Raw genomic sequence first — 15,443 nt, 5'->3', positions numbered from 1 at the left:
TTTAATCCAGCAATTCCAGCTCCAAGCTTCTATTAGTATTAGAGAAATACTCCCATGCAAAGAGACATGCACAAGGACATTTATTGTGGCATTGATTTTAATAGGAAAAAAATTGGAAACAACAAATTAATTAGGAAATGGTTCAATAAAACTATTATGTCCATATTATGGAATACTATGTCACAGTTAAAAAGGATGAGGTAGATGTACATATATACTAATATGGAAAAATTGCCAAGATACACACTTAGTGAAAAAGGCAAGTTACAGAATAATACATCATGTACAATCTCATTTTCATGAAAACCAAACAAAATAAAATCTTTATGGAAATGCGTGTATAGAAATGCTTTCTGGAAGAAGAACTAGAAATTATATCAACCAGCTATACAGAAGTTCCTTCGGTAGCAGGGCAGGAGGCTTCAAATTTTTATTAATTTCCTACTTTTATTATTAAAAAAGTTTTTTTACAAAGGCAATACAGTTGTGTATTACATCTGCAAAAAGATTAACATTTACATTTACTGATTGTATATATATATAAAATGTTTATCATTAACACTTAAAGTTTATACACACACACACACACACACACACACACACACACAAGATATGGTCGGTGTCTGTAACCAACCACAAGAAAATAATTTGAACAGGTTTGTTGATCTAAATAATGTAAATTTTAAGTGTTGCAATGTCTGAATTCAAAAAGATATTTCAGTTTTATTTGGATATACAACAGCACAGAGACACAGTCTAAGCATCAATTTTAAAAAAGACTATTCCAGTTAGCAAATTTAGTAGTTTCATTATGGAAATTCCCAGAGGCAAACTCCAGCACATTTAATGATTAGAAAAGTAACAAGAAAGTATTGCCTACAGTGTGGATCAATAGAAAAGTAAATTTCACTGTCTGATATAAAATTACTTTTATGTTAAGCAAAAAACATGAAAGTTAATTAGAGGAGGTATAGTATATGTTTCCAAAGTATACAGTATAAGAGTATATGGTGTGATAATGATTATGAACCAGACAGACAAATACAAGTGAGAATTCCTCAAGTCTTTTAAGATTCACTAATGAATAATAGGGAGATACATCAAGAATTTTATAAAATTTAGCAAGAGTGTTTGGTTTTTTTTTTGTCTTCTGCGACCACATCAAAAGCAAATGGTCAATTCATTGAATAAAAGCCAGTTGAACCTAGTGTTTCACTAAGCACATAAAACAACGGCTTCAATGAACTGCACGAAAATTCCAGGTGTCCACTGCAGCTTCCGGGTCCAGTCCCACAACCCATTCACTGAAGTTTTCCTTATGCTGGTGGCTCTAACGGGAAAGACTTGTTAGAGTCAGCATAACCATCAGTTTGAGCAGAAACAAATTAAAACATAAGTTATATTAAGAATCAATGCCAAAGTTCAGTGAAGTGAAAGGACATGATTTTTTATATCACCACCGGTAGGGTCTATTCCTGGGTCACTTGATGTTTTTCTTCTCTGATGATGATAAGGTCCAAAATGATCCTCTCTGCTGCTCACTGTGCATGGTTGCCATGCTACCCATTTCAATGGTGAATAGTACAAGAACAAATACATACTTTTGTACTGTTGTTCGCAACAAAACTCCAGGACTTGGAATTTTTGCAACATTCAAAGCAGCTCAAGTAGGAAAGAAAAAGTTCAAACCAGTCACCAGATCCAAAATTAGCATTTTATTCAGAACGCTGGGGTCAGAGGTGTATCATTTATATTCTGGTACACAATACAGAGGCAAAGCTGTTGTCAGAAGTCTCTCCAGTTTAAAAGCTTTTTTTTTTTTTCATTTTTTTTTTTAAAAACACACACTTAGTAGTGCCATCAGTGTCAGGCCACCCCTTTCTTTTCTTTCCTTTTTTTTTTTTTTTTTTGGTACAAATTATGTAAAACATTTGTGCTAAGAACTTTTCTCCCTCCCCAAACAAAAAAGAAAATAAAAAATAAAAAAATTAAAAAATTAAAAATTGAGTATTCTAACTACAGCTCAACAATTGAATCAAATGTCACTTTTTTTTGTAAATACTTTATCCATAACGAAAGATATAAACATGCAAAAAACCTGAATCCATAGTCCAAATAATACATACACATGTTCTGAAGTTTCTGCACTTCTCCATAGACTATGCCAATAAAACATTATGTACACATACCATTTTTACAGTGAAGTGGAAAAAATACAGAAATAAAAAAGTGTACATGGATTAAGACCAAAATGTGTCTAACATTCTAGTTTATGAAAAAATTCAATTTTGCTACAAATTGGTGATATGAAAACTCCCTTTATTTGCAACCAGCTGCGTAAGTTTTAAGATTTTAGTGGAAAAAAAAAGAAAAACAAAACTAAAGTCTAAAACTAGAAGTAATGTACATTTTCCAATCTCATGGTCTCATCCCTCAAGATAATAAAATCGCTCCATGAGTTTTTTTTTTGTATGTTTGTTTAATTCTGTATTTTAATAAAAGCAAATGCAATGTAACAAAAGCATGTTGAAGCATATCATGGTTTAACTTACTGCTCCCACCACAAAATATTTTGTCTTTTACTTATCGTTTCAGAAATCAGTACCATTAAAGCCTTAAACATAAAACTAATTCCAATCTGAAAAAGGTACAAAAAGGCACATAAAATCCCAGTGCTTCTGTACTGTAAAATTCAAGTGTAACTGAGCTCAGTGTTTTTCCAAACAGTATTGGATCACTGATATTCCCTCTGAGCCCAAATTGGTTTGCAGCCTATGCCAAAGCCTCCAGCAAGCACTGTGCTAGTAGACTACAAAGTTAAAGCCTAGCTTCTGTATGCTTTTTGGGAATATCAGTTGATATTGTTTGTACTTGTCCAAAAACCAAGTTCACCCTGAAGTTCAGTCATCACCTCCACCATACATGTCAGCGAGTTTCTTGAACCGCGGCCCCCAGTCGTTCAGGTAATCATAGTCCTGCTCGCCGCCACTACTTGAGGAATTAAGGGAGCTCAAGGACCCAGCAGTGGAGCCACTACCTTCATAGTCAAAGACTAAGAGGGAGTCATATGGCGGAGCTGTAGGATCATTGTCAGCAGCTTTAAGGCCCTACAATTTGGAAACACAAAGAAAGAAAGAAGTAAAAGAGGGTCACGATTTGCAAAACCACAGGCAGATCCTAGTGATTCCATGGGGTCAAACAAACACTTGCTTGTAAATTTCCATTTACAGACCATAACATTTTCAACACATATAAACTGGAGTTGTCACTATTTAAAAGTTAGACAAAAACTAACTTATGTCTTTCCTCTGTGAAGAAAAGACCCTAAGGAGTGTAGCTCAAGAAGGCCAAGACTTACGAAAGCAGGGGTTAATTGGAGAATATGTTTGACAGGTAGCAGAAATGAACAGCCTACTGCTTGAGGGAGAGAAAAAAGGATCTTAAATAACATAACATATAGAATAGGACTGCTGGAGTTTTAAAAAATATCTCATTGAAATACAAGCTCGGTTATATCATGGTAATTAGTATGAAATCAATTCATCCATTCATTCAACATTTATGGAATACCCACTATTCTTACCAGGAAGTCTGATAAATGCAACTATGCAATAGTCCTTTGGGCAAGAGCAATTTTGAGTGAATAATTTACTGGGGGAATAGGTTACATAAAACAATACGGAAGGCTATGAAATCATGTGATACATGGACCTTAATCAAAGTCAGGGTCAGGAGGTTTTGACAATTAACAGGCTGAACAGGAATTATGGGCAAGGCAAAGAGAGAGGCGTACAAATGAGTACCATATGGTCCTTGCCCTTGTTCAAGGTTACAATCTAGCATAACAGGCATTACTCCATCACAAAGCAAATGAAAGTAAGTAACAAAACTGTGAAGTTTAGACAAAAATCATCAGAATGCTGAAAAAAATTCAGACTAGAATTAAGAGGTAGAAGTTCAAAGAGGAAGTAGCATTGTATATGACCTAATTTTGGAAGGATATCAAAGGAAGAATGAAGACAGGCCAGATGTGATTACCATGTAAAGAAAGGTGCTCATTAAGTCATTTGTTATTAGCATAACATTAAATGTGGAATTAATTGATAAATTGTGAACTGGTATTATTCTTTAAATAGCTTCCATAAAGCCTACAAAACTCATAATCCAATATCTGTACATTGTATAAATATTAGGGAGGAGAGGAATCCTTTCAATGTAAAATAACGTGCATTATTGACCTCTTAAAATAATTTTAAAAATAAGAAGCAAAGAAATAATTACCATCTATATTCTTTTTTTTTTTTTAATTTCAGCATATTACAGGGGTACAAACGTTTAGGTTTCATATATTGCCTTTGCTCAGCCCGAGTCAGAGCTTCAAGCGTGTCCATCCCCCAGACGGTGCACACTGCACCCATTAGGTGTGTTTATAACCATCTCCTCCCTCCCCGCTCCCACCTGTCCAACACCCAATGAATGTTACTATATATATTCTTAACTCTTGCAAATAGATGCTTTTTAATGTACAATTCAAGTATCTGCAGCTAGTTCATAATTATGCTCTGCAAAACTTCTAAGGATTTAATTTATGTCCTTTTGGCATTTTTTTTTTTTCTCGTTTTTTCCCAATTCCATTCTAGTACTCCAAGAAATACCAACATTAGTACTACAAACACTCTTTTTTTCCTACAACTCTGCTTTTCAAATGCTGGTGGGGCCATGGTGGCCTCACTTATCCGAGATGTCCCTACTGGAGAGATCCATGCTTCCAAGCCACACGTACAGGGCTGTCCAGAAAGTACCCAGCCATAAATGTCTCTATTTTTCATATTACAGGGCTGGATACTTTCCGAACAGCCTTTGTATTTTATGAGCATGTACATGTGGTTTTTTATGAGCATGTGCTCATCTATTCTTTCAAGTTTACAGAGGAGGAATAGAGGTAACAAGCATGGAAACTAAGGTCAGAGTGAGTATGCTGTAGTGGATAAGGGATCCAGAAGTAAGCTAACCTCTCCAGCACTACCCGTGAGACCTTAACACTGGCACATCTCCAACTGCAATAACAGTAATAAGATTATTATAAAGACCGGACGAGGTAAAGGGACCCAAGGGCTCACCACAGTGTCTGGTACATGCAGAGCCTCAATGAATATTAGTAATTGAAACAATTTAAGTTTTAGAAAAAAATTTCCTGCCTGGGATTTGAAATTTTTTTTTTTTAAAACTAAAGATATAATATTCTAAGAAACAAAATGGCAGCTGCTTGACTCGGATCAAAAACCAGAGAGAAAAAGTACACACGACCAGCGTTCCCACCTCCACGTATCTCTTACCAACAGTCCTAACCATCAAATTAAGTATCACTTTTCCCCAAGTCATGTAATACTATTTATAACCCTGAAAAGCCTGTGTAAAATAAAACGAAGCAAGTATTCAGCAAAGTACTTCAAAACATAAATAACTTCAGATAGGATTTTCTTCAGCTTATTTTTAGAATAAGCTATAAGGCAATTTGTTAAAATTGAGAAACCTACAATTTCTCAAACTTCATAATTCCCTTCTGTGGTAGATTGTGTTACTGTCCTCAGTGATTCACTGCTTTTAGTGTAGGCGGGTCACACACCCACACCACTGCAGTGCCTCCCTGGAGTCAGAGTTTACGTCCCCAACCCCACTGCCAGGCATGGCTTTGTGACCGGCCAATGCGATGTGAGTAGCTGTGAAGAGTAGCTGCTTCTAGAGCTCTATCTAATGTGTTCCCATCTGTTCCTTCTCCTTCCCCCTCTGCCAGGAGAATGGCCTGCCTCAGATGGGAATTTTATTTCTCCATGGATCCTGAGACGAAGAGGACATGAGGATCAGGAACTGAGCCACTGATGGATTGCAGCTGACTTGTAACTTGAGCAAGAAGTAAACCTTTGCTAGTGTAGACTAACGATACTTTGGAGCTGCCAGTTACTGCATGCAATAACCTTAGCTAGCAAAAGCCAAAGAATGCACCTTCATTCATTTTGGTTTTACCTTTGTGTATTCAATTCAAGACATATTTGTTACTATCTATTGTAATGTATTCTGCTTAATCGTAGAGATACAACTATCAATGAACTAGATCCAATGCCTGCCCTTGTGGAGTTTATACTCACATATTAGCACACACCCACCTTCGCTTTTCCCTGCAATATCTCGTCATTGCAAATTTAAGCAATAGGTGACTCCTTTAGTTCAGCACTACATAACTAGAGGCATACAAGCACTGGACCCAAGAAAGATCTGAAGGAAAATCAAGAAAAGTCTGATAAGGAGAATAAGTTGCTGAAAACAAATATTAAATTTCCATTATGACAACTACTTTATAATACAGACAACAGAGAAAATGGCTGGGATCACTGGGTTCAGATTATCTGATTTGGCACAATTCAATTTTTAAGTGAAAAATAGGGCCCTGCCCAATCTTTATGGTATCAATAGCAAACTGGAAATATGGAAAGGTTAAGACTAAAATTGGCTCTAAAGAGTTAATGGCAGGGTTCAAGTGTGTCTAGACTCAGTCCAGAGAAAATGAGTGGCCTGTGTTTACTATGTCCAGGGAACAAACACAAGAAGAGGTCTGGTCTTCGCTGGCGTGTTGAGGACCCCAGAGCTCATCCTCAAACGTCTAAGTCACCAAATTCAGTTCCTTAAAATAAATATAATGCTGATGACAATCTAGTCCCATAGCCACTATTGAGATTCTCAAAAACATTCTTTTTTTTTTTTTTAGCTCCTGTATTGGCCTTCTGATCATCCTGGTGGTTTCTGAAGCTCTGTTTTCTTTCTTTCTTTCTTTCTTTCTTTCTTTCTTTCTTTTCTTTCTTTCTTTCTTTCTTTCAAGAGGTTAAGGCCATGAAATCCATTAGAGAGAGACCACTGTGCTATGCTAGAGCATGGCACATTGCCTTATGCTTTAATAATGACAAAAGGGCAAAACCACTCAATTTTTAAAGAATTCTTAGCCAAGTCATCTTTCTAGGCAGCAGGTTAAGTACTTCAAGTCCCACTTCCACTTGGATAGCACTGATTCTTACCTGAGAATAAAATAAGACTCTTCTGAATGAGATATTACATAAAGTCTTTGTAATATTTTGGTAATTCTGAAAAGATCACGGCCAAGTCCTGAGAAACTGACATGCCCGAGTAACAGGCATGAAATCAGAGTGAATGCACAGAAGAAACCCAGTGGGCAATGGAACCTTCTGGTCCTCCCTATAGGATTCCCTATTCTTAGATGTGGACATCATTTCACAGGATGTACTGTTGCCAAACTTACAAACTAACTGCATGGGTTTCTCTAGGTTGGACTAAATTTAGCAAAGTGTGCTCTTGTTCTACCTTTCCCGGAGAGGCAGATCTTGAACTTTGGATAAATCTGAACTGTTTTCTGAAGTTGGAGGCTCCTCTGCAAAGTGAAAACTGTGGCTCTGGCTGAATTCTTGCTGAGCTTGTATTTATAGACTCCTGATCCTATGCTGTATGGGCGGAGACACGCTTTTATGCGGATGATAAAAACCCACATTCTCCAGTGAGGAACACATGAGGGATGTAAGAGGGAAGAGGGCCTATTGATTCCTTTGCATTCTGTCTTTTATAGCCTTAGTGCCACTGTGTTAGTGCAGGTCCTCATTGTATCCTGCCTGGACCACAGCAAAAGCCTGTCTCACTGGTCCCCCCGTCTCCAGTACTATTCCTGTTTCTTTCTGACGAACTACTCTTGGTTTCTCTCTCAAGTGTTACTTGATGTCACTCCCCCCATGTAAGGCCCGCTGCCTGCTCTCTGTGACCTACAGTAGTGCCTCTCAAATAAAGGAGGAGTTCCTCAGGGTGTGCGAAAGACGATTTTCACTTGGTGCATCACCACTTTAAAATAATTCCCTTTATTTAAGGAAATTAAGTTAAAATTAATTTAACATTAAAGTTTAAAGGAAATAATAGAAGAGGTGTGCAGAGATAGAAAAAACTAGGTGTTACTCGAATGACTGCTGTTTGGGTAACCTATAGGATAAAGTCAAAACTCTTTAGAAGAGCATTCAGTGAAGCTGGACTGTTCACCCGCACTGTTTCTTTCAGCTTTTCTCAACTCCAGCAACTGAACTGAATTATGCACCTCCAAAGGCAATCTCCAAAACCCAAAAGTGTCTACTCCTTTCAGAGAAAGTTAGGATCTAGATTTACAATATATAGGGTAGGAGGGAATGGGTATATTCACGCCTAATGGGTACGGTGCACACTGTCTGGGGGATGGACACGCTTGTAACTCTGACTCGGGTGGGGCAAAGGCAGTATATGTAATCTAAACATTTGTACCTCCATCATATGCTGAAATAAAATGAAATAAAATAAAATATATGTGGATATAAAAGCACACCATGTTTATATTACAGTTGAATTCTGTGACTTATCAAGGACAATGTTACTACCCTACTTTCTGGGAATTTCACTTTACTTAAAGAAATTTTTTAGAAGAAGAGGATTTTAAGTGTTTTATTTATAATCAGAGAACAGTACAGTACAAAGTCTTTTAGTTTTAAAAGCTAATTTACTTATAAGAATACTATGGCCGGGCACGGTGGCTCACGCCTGTAATCCTAGCACTCTAGGAGGCCGAGGCAGGTGGATTGTTTGAGCTTAGGAGTTCGAGACCAGCCTGAGCAAGAGCGAGACCCCATCTCTACTAAAAATAGAAAGAAATTATATGGATAAAAATATATATAGAAAAAATTAGCTGGGCATGGTGGCGCATGCCTGTAGTCCTAGCTACTCGGGAGGCTGAGGCAGAGGATTGCTTGAGCCCAGGAGTTTGAGGTTGCTGTGAGCTAGGCTGATGCCATGGCACTCTAGCCCGGCAACAGAGTGAGACTCTATCTCAAAAAAAAAAAAAAAAAAAAAAAAGGAATTAAAAAAAAAGAATAATATGATACTACTAATAATTAAGACATTTTACTATGCGACAGGCACTATATCAAGCACTTTACATATATGATCTCATTTAGTTCTCACTGCAATCTTAAAAGGAGGTTCTATTACTATTTCCATTTTACAAATAAGAAAACTAGAAATACAAGGGGTTAAATCCAAGGATCTTGACCTTATATAAGGTAACAGCTGTTAGGTGAGGCAGATGGATTTGAATTCACATAAATGCCCAACTCCTGTAAGAGTGGAAAGAGGTATTTTAAAAGAGGACAAATTAAACTTAATTAATAGGAGAAAAAGGCAAACATTGTAAATGTTAGTAGTTTTAAGCAAATTAATCTAGAAGAACCTTATGTAAGTTTTAGACAATATTAACCAAAAGTTGGCCTTTTAATAGAAGTATGCTCTTGGTTTTTATACTTCTAAGTATAACAAAATATTTCTTTACATATAAAGTATATAGAGTATACTTCTTTATATAAAGAAATACACAGGATTAGTAAAGTTACTGGAGGTATGCTAATACCTACTGTCAGGCTGAGTTTAAAATAAATTTGTTTCAACTTTTCACCCTCTTAAGGTCATGTCTAAAAATTCAAAATAGAATGAAATTCCGAAGTTGAAATTCAAAAACGTGTGACTTGGTTTTCTCTACCTACTAGACTGAAAATAAGTTATCATTTTTGAGATTTAAGGCAACATTCGTTCATTATTTAAATAAACAAACTAGAAATGTTCTCATGAGTTTTCTTATTCCTTATGTCCATAAAAGCACTCCAATTATAATCCCCACTACTTCTTCCTTTGGAACATTTGGTACTCGGCTAAATCAAATAAGACCTGCAGATAAATATATTTGTGTGCATTTTAAATGTTTTTTATAAAATGTGCATGAGTTCACTCTAGGTGCCTTCAACTGTTTTAAAACTTTGTATGTGTTTATTTTTGTCCAGTTAATGAAGGACATTGAACAAGTCTTAATGAGTATCTTGGATGAAAGAATCTATATGGTGCTTTGGAGTGTTATTATTGGTTTAGGCCTTTGGACAATTTTTATCTTCCTGAATTTTTCCATAGAAATGATCATCACATCCCTGAAACTCTCCTTTTGGTTGTTTTCTGTGATATCTTGACCCCCTTACCCTTTCTTCCTATTTCCAACTATAGGGATCTTTCCAGGTAAAAATTTTTGGTCCCCTTTGTCCTTCATATGTATCCCAAGAATGGAAAAATAAGCACCACATGTACTCACCAGCAAATTGGTTTCCCTGATCATCACCTAAGTGCACATTTGGGAATAACACCAATTGGGTATCGGACAGAGGTCGGGGGGTGAGGGGAGGGGAGGGGTGTATACATACATGATGAGTGCGATGTGCACTGTTTGGGGAATGGACACGCTTGAAGCTCTGACTCGGGGGGATGGGGGAACATGGGCAATATACATAACCTGAACTTTTGTACCCCCATAATAAGCTGAAATAAAATAAAATAGAAATAAAGAAAATAAAAAAAAAATAAAAAAAAATAAATCACATTCAAATTCATGGATTTAGTTGCCGTTTGGGGAATGATTCCCAAATTGGATCCTTTCATCCACTTCTTTATTCACCAAACCAATGTGCCTTCCACTGTCACTCAGGGATAAGCACCTCTTCCCGGGACCAGGGCAGGGCTCAGAGAGGTGAGTTCTAGGTCCTGCAGGACACCACTGGATGGCACCTAACCCACATTCTGCATGCCTGACCATTCCTGAGTTAATAAAGACTTCAGGAAGGACCCAACTTCTAGAAAAAGGAGGAAGGGAATTCCAGGCAGGAAGACCAGAATGTGGATAGACAGGAGCACAGCATTGTAAGCTGGCATTGTAAAGTGCAAGCAGATTTCTCTGTTGCTAGCCTGCGATGCTGGCTGGGGAGGGGTCTGAGCTGAAGCTGAAATGCCAAGTAAGAACCAGACACAACAAGCCTCCCATGCCTGGGAAAGTACGGCTTCGCATCCTGGCACGTTTGCATTGTACAAAGATTGCGCTGACAGCAAAGCGGGGAAAACACACGAAGACAATCTATGTCTAATTTATTTTTTTAATCCGCATATTACCGGCGTAGTTATGTTACACACAGTAGACATTCAATAGTGATTTGCTGAATGGATGATCCTAAACCAAGCTCGAGATAGTTTCCAAATGAGCCATTTTTAACACACGCAGGCAAACCTCAAATTATGAATTGATTGTATTTTAGAAGTTAATTTGCAGTCAGTTGTTTGGAACAAAGTTTTTCACAGAAGTAATCACACCTGTTTGTTTTGGTTTCAAGCCCCTTTTTAGACTGCATACTGAGGACTGTTTTAGAGAAAGAAAACTCCAAATGGAAATTCCTTTTATAATTCTTTCTATTGTGGCCTAAGAAAGGTTGGGTAAATAAATGAACCTTATTAACTAGATGCTCTTAGAATAACCAATATCTGCTGGACGAGGTGGCTCATACCTACAATCCTAGCACTTTAGGTAGCCGAGGCAAGAGGACTGCTTGAGGCCAGGAGTTCAAGACCAGCCTTAGCAAAAAATAGAAAAAATTAGCTGGGTGTGGTGGTACATCCCTCTAGCCCCAGCTACTCAGGAGGCTGAGCCTGGAGAATCATTTGAGCCCAGTCATTTGAGGCTGCAGTGAGCTACGATGACCTACTGCATTCTAGCTCAGATGACAGAGTGAGACCTTGTGGCGAAAAAAAAAAAAAAAAAAGAAAGAAAGAAAAAAAAAAAAAGAAAAGAAAAGAATAACCAACATCCTTGTTTTCTGAATGTAATCAGCACCAGTAGTGTGAAAGGCTTCAGATTTGGTCTCCACTGAATCTCAAATGTAAACTGCGCAGTGCCCATAGCTTCATGCCCTACACGTCTGCCACAGTGAATACTTGAATGTCTAAAAACAACAAAATCTGAGAGCTAGGCAACGTACTCGATGTTCAGGTTATAAAAACATGTGCAAGAAATAGTTCTTGTCCCGGAAAGAACTCGCGTGCTGAGTGGGAGAGAGAGACGGTGGCAGTTACACCCCAGCTGGAGAGGGCTATGGCAGAGGCAGCGCCCTGTCACTCCCTCCCAGCGGTGTCACGGAAGGCTGCGCAGAGAAGGGAATGTTTCAGCTGAACTCTGAAGGCCAAGTGGGAGTCCTGCAGGTGGTCAAGAGGGTAAGGGCTTTGCAGAAGTTACAGCACATTCAACAGTGTGATGCTTTTGAGGGACTGCAAACAGTTCAGTGGGGAAACTCAGGAAGGGAATGTGGGAGGTTGAGGGGCTGGGAGAGAGCAGGAATCAGATTCTGAATAACTTTGTAAGTACTGCTTAGTTCCTATACCTACAGTCAAAAGATTCACTGTATCTTCAAACCTGACAACCATAGGAATAACCCAATAACTTCTCATGATGACAAACGCTAAATAAAAAAAAAAAAAAAATCATCCAGGCACTGGTATATAGTCTAAAAGATCTAGCCATATATATAAATTTCTACAAATTTCCCTACCCAGGTCTGTACATAAATTAAGAGCTGGAAAAGTCAGGACATATTTCTGTAGATAAAGGGATTTACTGGCATTCTGTTGTTTTTGCCTTCCATCTGCTTTTACACCATGTCTGCTACAAATTAATCTATTACCAATTTAGCAGAAGTGAATAGGTATGTTCAGCAAGCAGCACATAATTTAGGGATAGACAGTGATGGACAGTTGTAGAGATATATATTCCAATTCTGTTCCCAAACTTCTTCTAGCAGCTCTAAGTGGATCTAAAAACCTAAGGTAGTTTGGTTATGTTTATATTATACAACTATTTCAAGGAAGCCCAGGAAATGAGAGTCTTATCAGTACATGACTGAAGGCCATATACAATAGATACATTCTACTTTGTAATGCACTGGGACCAATTCCAATCTTAGAGATACTGAGGCTATGGCCAGAGAACTGGAGTCCTGCCGTATATTCACAATCAATATCAAAATATATCTTTCTCTTGTATTTATTAATACAATATAAATTCAAAAGGAGAATTATAGTAAAACTGGGACATGATCCAAAAAAGCAGCATAAATCATTTTACTTCAAAACTTAGGTATTAAATGTAGCAGGACTCTTGGTCAGTAATGAAATGAATGCCAGAGTAATTGTGACAGTGAAAATCATATCTGTTATATTCAACAGAGAATTAGCTTCCCTTTAAAGAAGCTCTTAAAACTCCTCAACTAGACAAGTATTTAAATCACTTACATAATATTTAATTTAGCTCTTCCAACTAATCTCTTTTGATGGAGTCATTGGCTAGGCACTGAATTTGTGAGCTGCAAAGGGTACAGTATGAGGAAAATTAAAGTGAACTACTGTTAAACATTTATCCATGCTAATAAATGAAATTAAATACACTATAATATTGTTAGTCTGTTTGTTACTTGTAATCTAGGGGAAAAGTCCTTCTTGGAGATGACAGTGTGACTAATGCTGATAACATATGATGAATGTCATTTTACAAATGCAGAGTATTAATTGATAGATCTCTTTTTAGTTGATCAAAACAACCACATTTGTTCTTTGTTAATGAAGCTGCATTTGCTTTCACACAAAGATAAGCTTGAGAAAAACAAGTACGTTTTAATGAACTACACAGTTGTATTTCAAGCAATTTGTGGCCTACAGAGATCTAACCATTGGCATAAAATTAAAAAAAAAAAAAAACGCTTATAAAGAAAATGAGTCTCTGTTTGTACCTCATTAATGAAGTCCCCGATGTCCCCAGGGTGTGGGGCTGCGGATCTGACCGGATACTGGGGCTCGGCGTGGATGGGTCTCTCATCCAGTCGTCGGATTCCTACAGGCTTAATGGCATCGGGCTCCACGGTATCGGGCTGCTGGAGTTGGCTCAAGTCATAGTCCTGCAAAAGACAAAATCCCAAACCCATGGTAGATGGGCACGAAGATGGAAAACTCCAGTCTCTATTTTAAAACATAGACTCAGAACACATAGAAATGAGTGCAATTTAACATAATGGAAGAGTTGCCACTGTGAGTTTTTCATGTTATGATTAAATATTTCTTTCACACAGCTCTTTCTTCTGTGCTTTTCATTCCTGCAGTCTGTGCTCCATCTGCTTTACAAGGTTCCTCATCAGTTTCCAATGGAAAACAGCAGTGTGACGAGGTCTCACTGTAAAATGACTAAAAAACCTACTAGACAATGTAGTGGTACCGCAGAGGCAAAGGTACTAACTTAATGTCTTTAATACTATAAAAAGATGATGAAGGTGCTTTTTCCTTTTCCCTAAAGGAAGGCATTAGTTCATCAAGGTTTCAAAGCCACCCTTCATCTTTCCCATCCTTTTATGGTCTAGAACAGAGTTCGCACACTATGGTCTGTGGGCCCAGTCTGCCTCGTGGCCTATTTTTCTCCAAGAATAGCTTTTACATTTTTAAAGCATTACTTAAAATAACAACAACAAAGAAAAATATGCTACAGAGACTATATGTGGCCCACAAAACCTAAACTCTTTACTATAATATCTAGCCCCTTATAGGAAAAGTTTGCCAACTTCTGGTGCACTGGTGCTAGGCTGGAGAGAGGGTGGATTTGCTTCCAATGCAGTCCTCTGCGAATGTCGTGGAAAAAACAGCCTGTCCACTTTCAGAGAGGCAGAGGAGAACTTGTGAAGAAGGATGCTCTGGGCATAGGTTGGGCCCTCAGAACTATTTTCAGCTAAAGCATCAGCCAGCTGGATGAGAATGTATACAGAAACTGACAATAATGTGGAAATGAATCCACATTTTAGGTTTAGGCAAATGCTCTGTAGTTTTCAAACCTCTAAATTTTGGTGATACAAAAATGTCATATCCCCAGCTTAACCCAACTTCTCCAATTCAACATTCGCATTTATAGAAACTACAGATTTTCTGGTACTCTTCTTAAGAAGTTTGGGCTTCATCTCTCTGTCTAAAACCAGCTTAAAACCTTTTGCAGCATCTGTATGGTGGTTTGGATTTATTTAATACTTGAACATTTACCATGTTTTGGCAATGTTTGAGGTGTTTTACCTATGTTCACTCATTTAATCCTCTTAACAACACACGCGACATTAAGGTTTATTATCCCAATTTAAGAGATGGGGAAACTGAGTTTCAGATAACCCAAGTGACTCGTTCATTATCCCAGATCTATTAAGAAATAGACTCTGACTCCAAATGTATTAGACTTTAAAGCTTGGCTCTTTCACAGTCACGTATGAGTAAATCAAGACTGAGTGACAAGGTTAGGTTTAGAGCAGGGGTGAGGAGCCTGGAGACTTAGGGCCACATGTGGCCTTCTAGGTCCTTAAATGTGGCCTTTTGACGGAATGTAAATTTTACAGAACAAATCCTTTTATATTTAATAATACATTTTGTTCATCTTTTATATTTAATTTTATTTTTAAAATATACATATTTAAATACCAAAGAATAAAATAAGC

General features: G+C 37.5%; 1 protein-coding gene across 2 annotated transcripts in view; it reads right to left on the bottom strand.

The window, feature by feature from the left end:
• Positions 1-1,126: 1,126 nt before the first annotated feature.
• The window catches only part of CDH2 (cadherin 2), a 211,072-nt gene continuing 196,755 nt past the window's right edge, over positions 1,127-15,443 (bottom strand). For both annotated transcript variants that reach the window (XM_069468503.1, XM_069468505.1), the window contains 2 exons: positions 13,713-13,877; positions 1,127-3,107 (listed from right to left, as the gene is read on the bottom strand). In XM_069468503.1, coding sequence (XP_069324604.1) covers positions 2,901-3,107; positions 13,713-13,877 — 372 coding nt within the window. In that variant the 3' untranslated portion in view covers positions 1,127-2,900. The remainder of the gene's footprint in view (positions 3,108-13,712; positions 13,878-15,443) is intronic.

This window comes from Eulemur rufifrons, chromosome 5 (assembly GCF_041146395.1).
Source record: "Eulemur rufifrons isolate Redbay chromosome 5, OSU_ERuf_1, whole genome shotgun sequence".
NCBI classification, from domain to species: Eukaryota; Metazoa; Chordata; class Mammalia; order Primates; family Lemuridae; genus Eulemur; species Eulemur rufifrons.
Note: the sequence above shows the minus strand (reverse complement) of the source record. Positions and strands in the feature narration are given on the sequence as shown.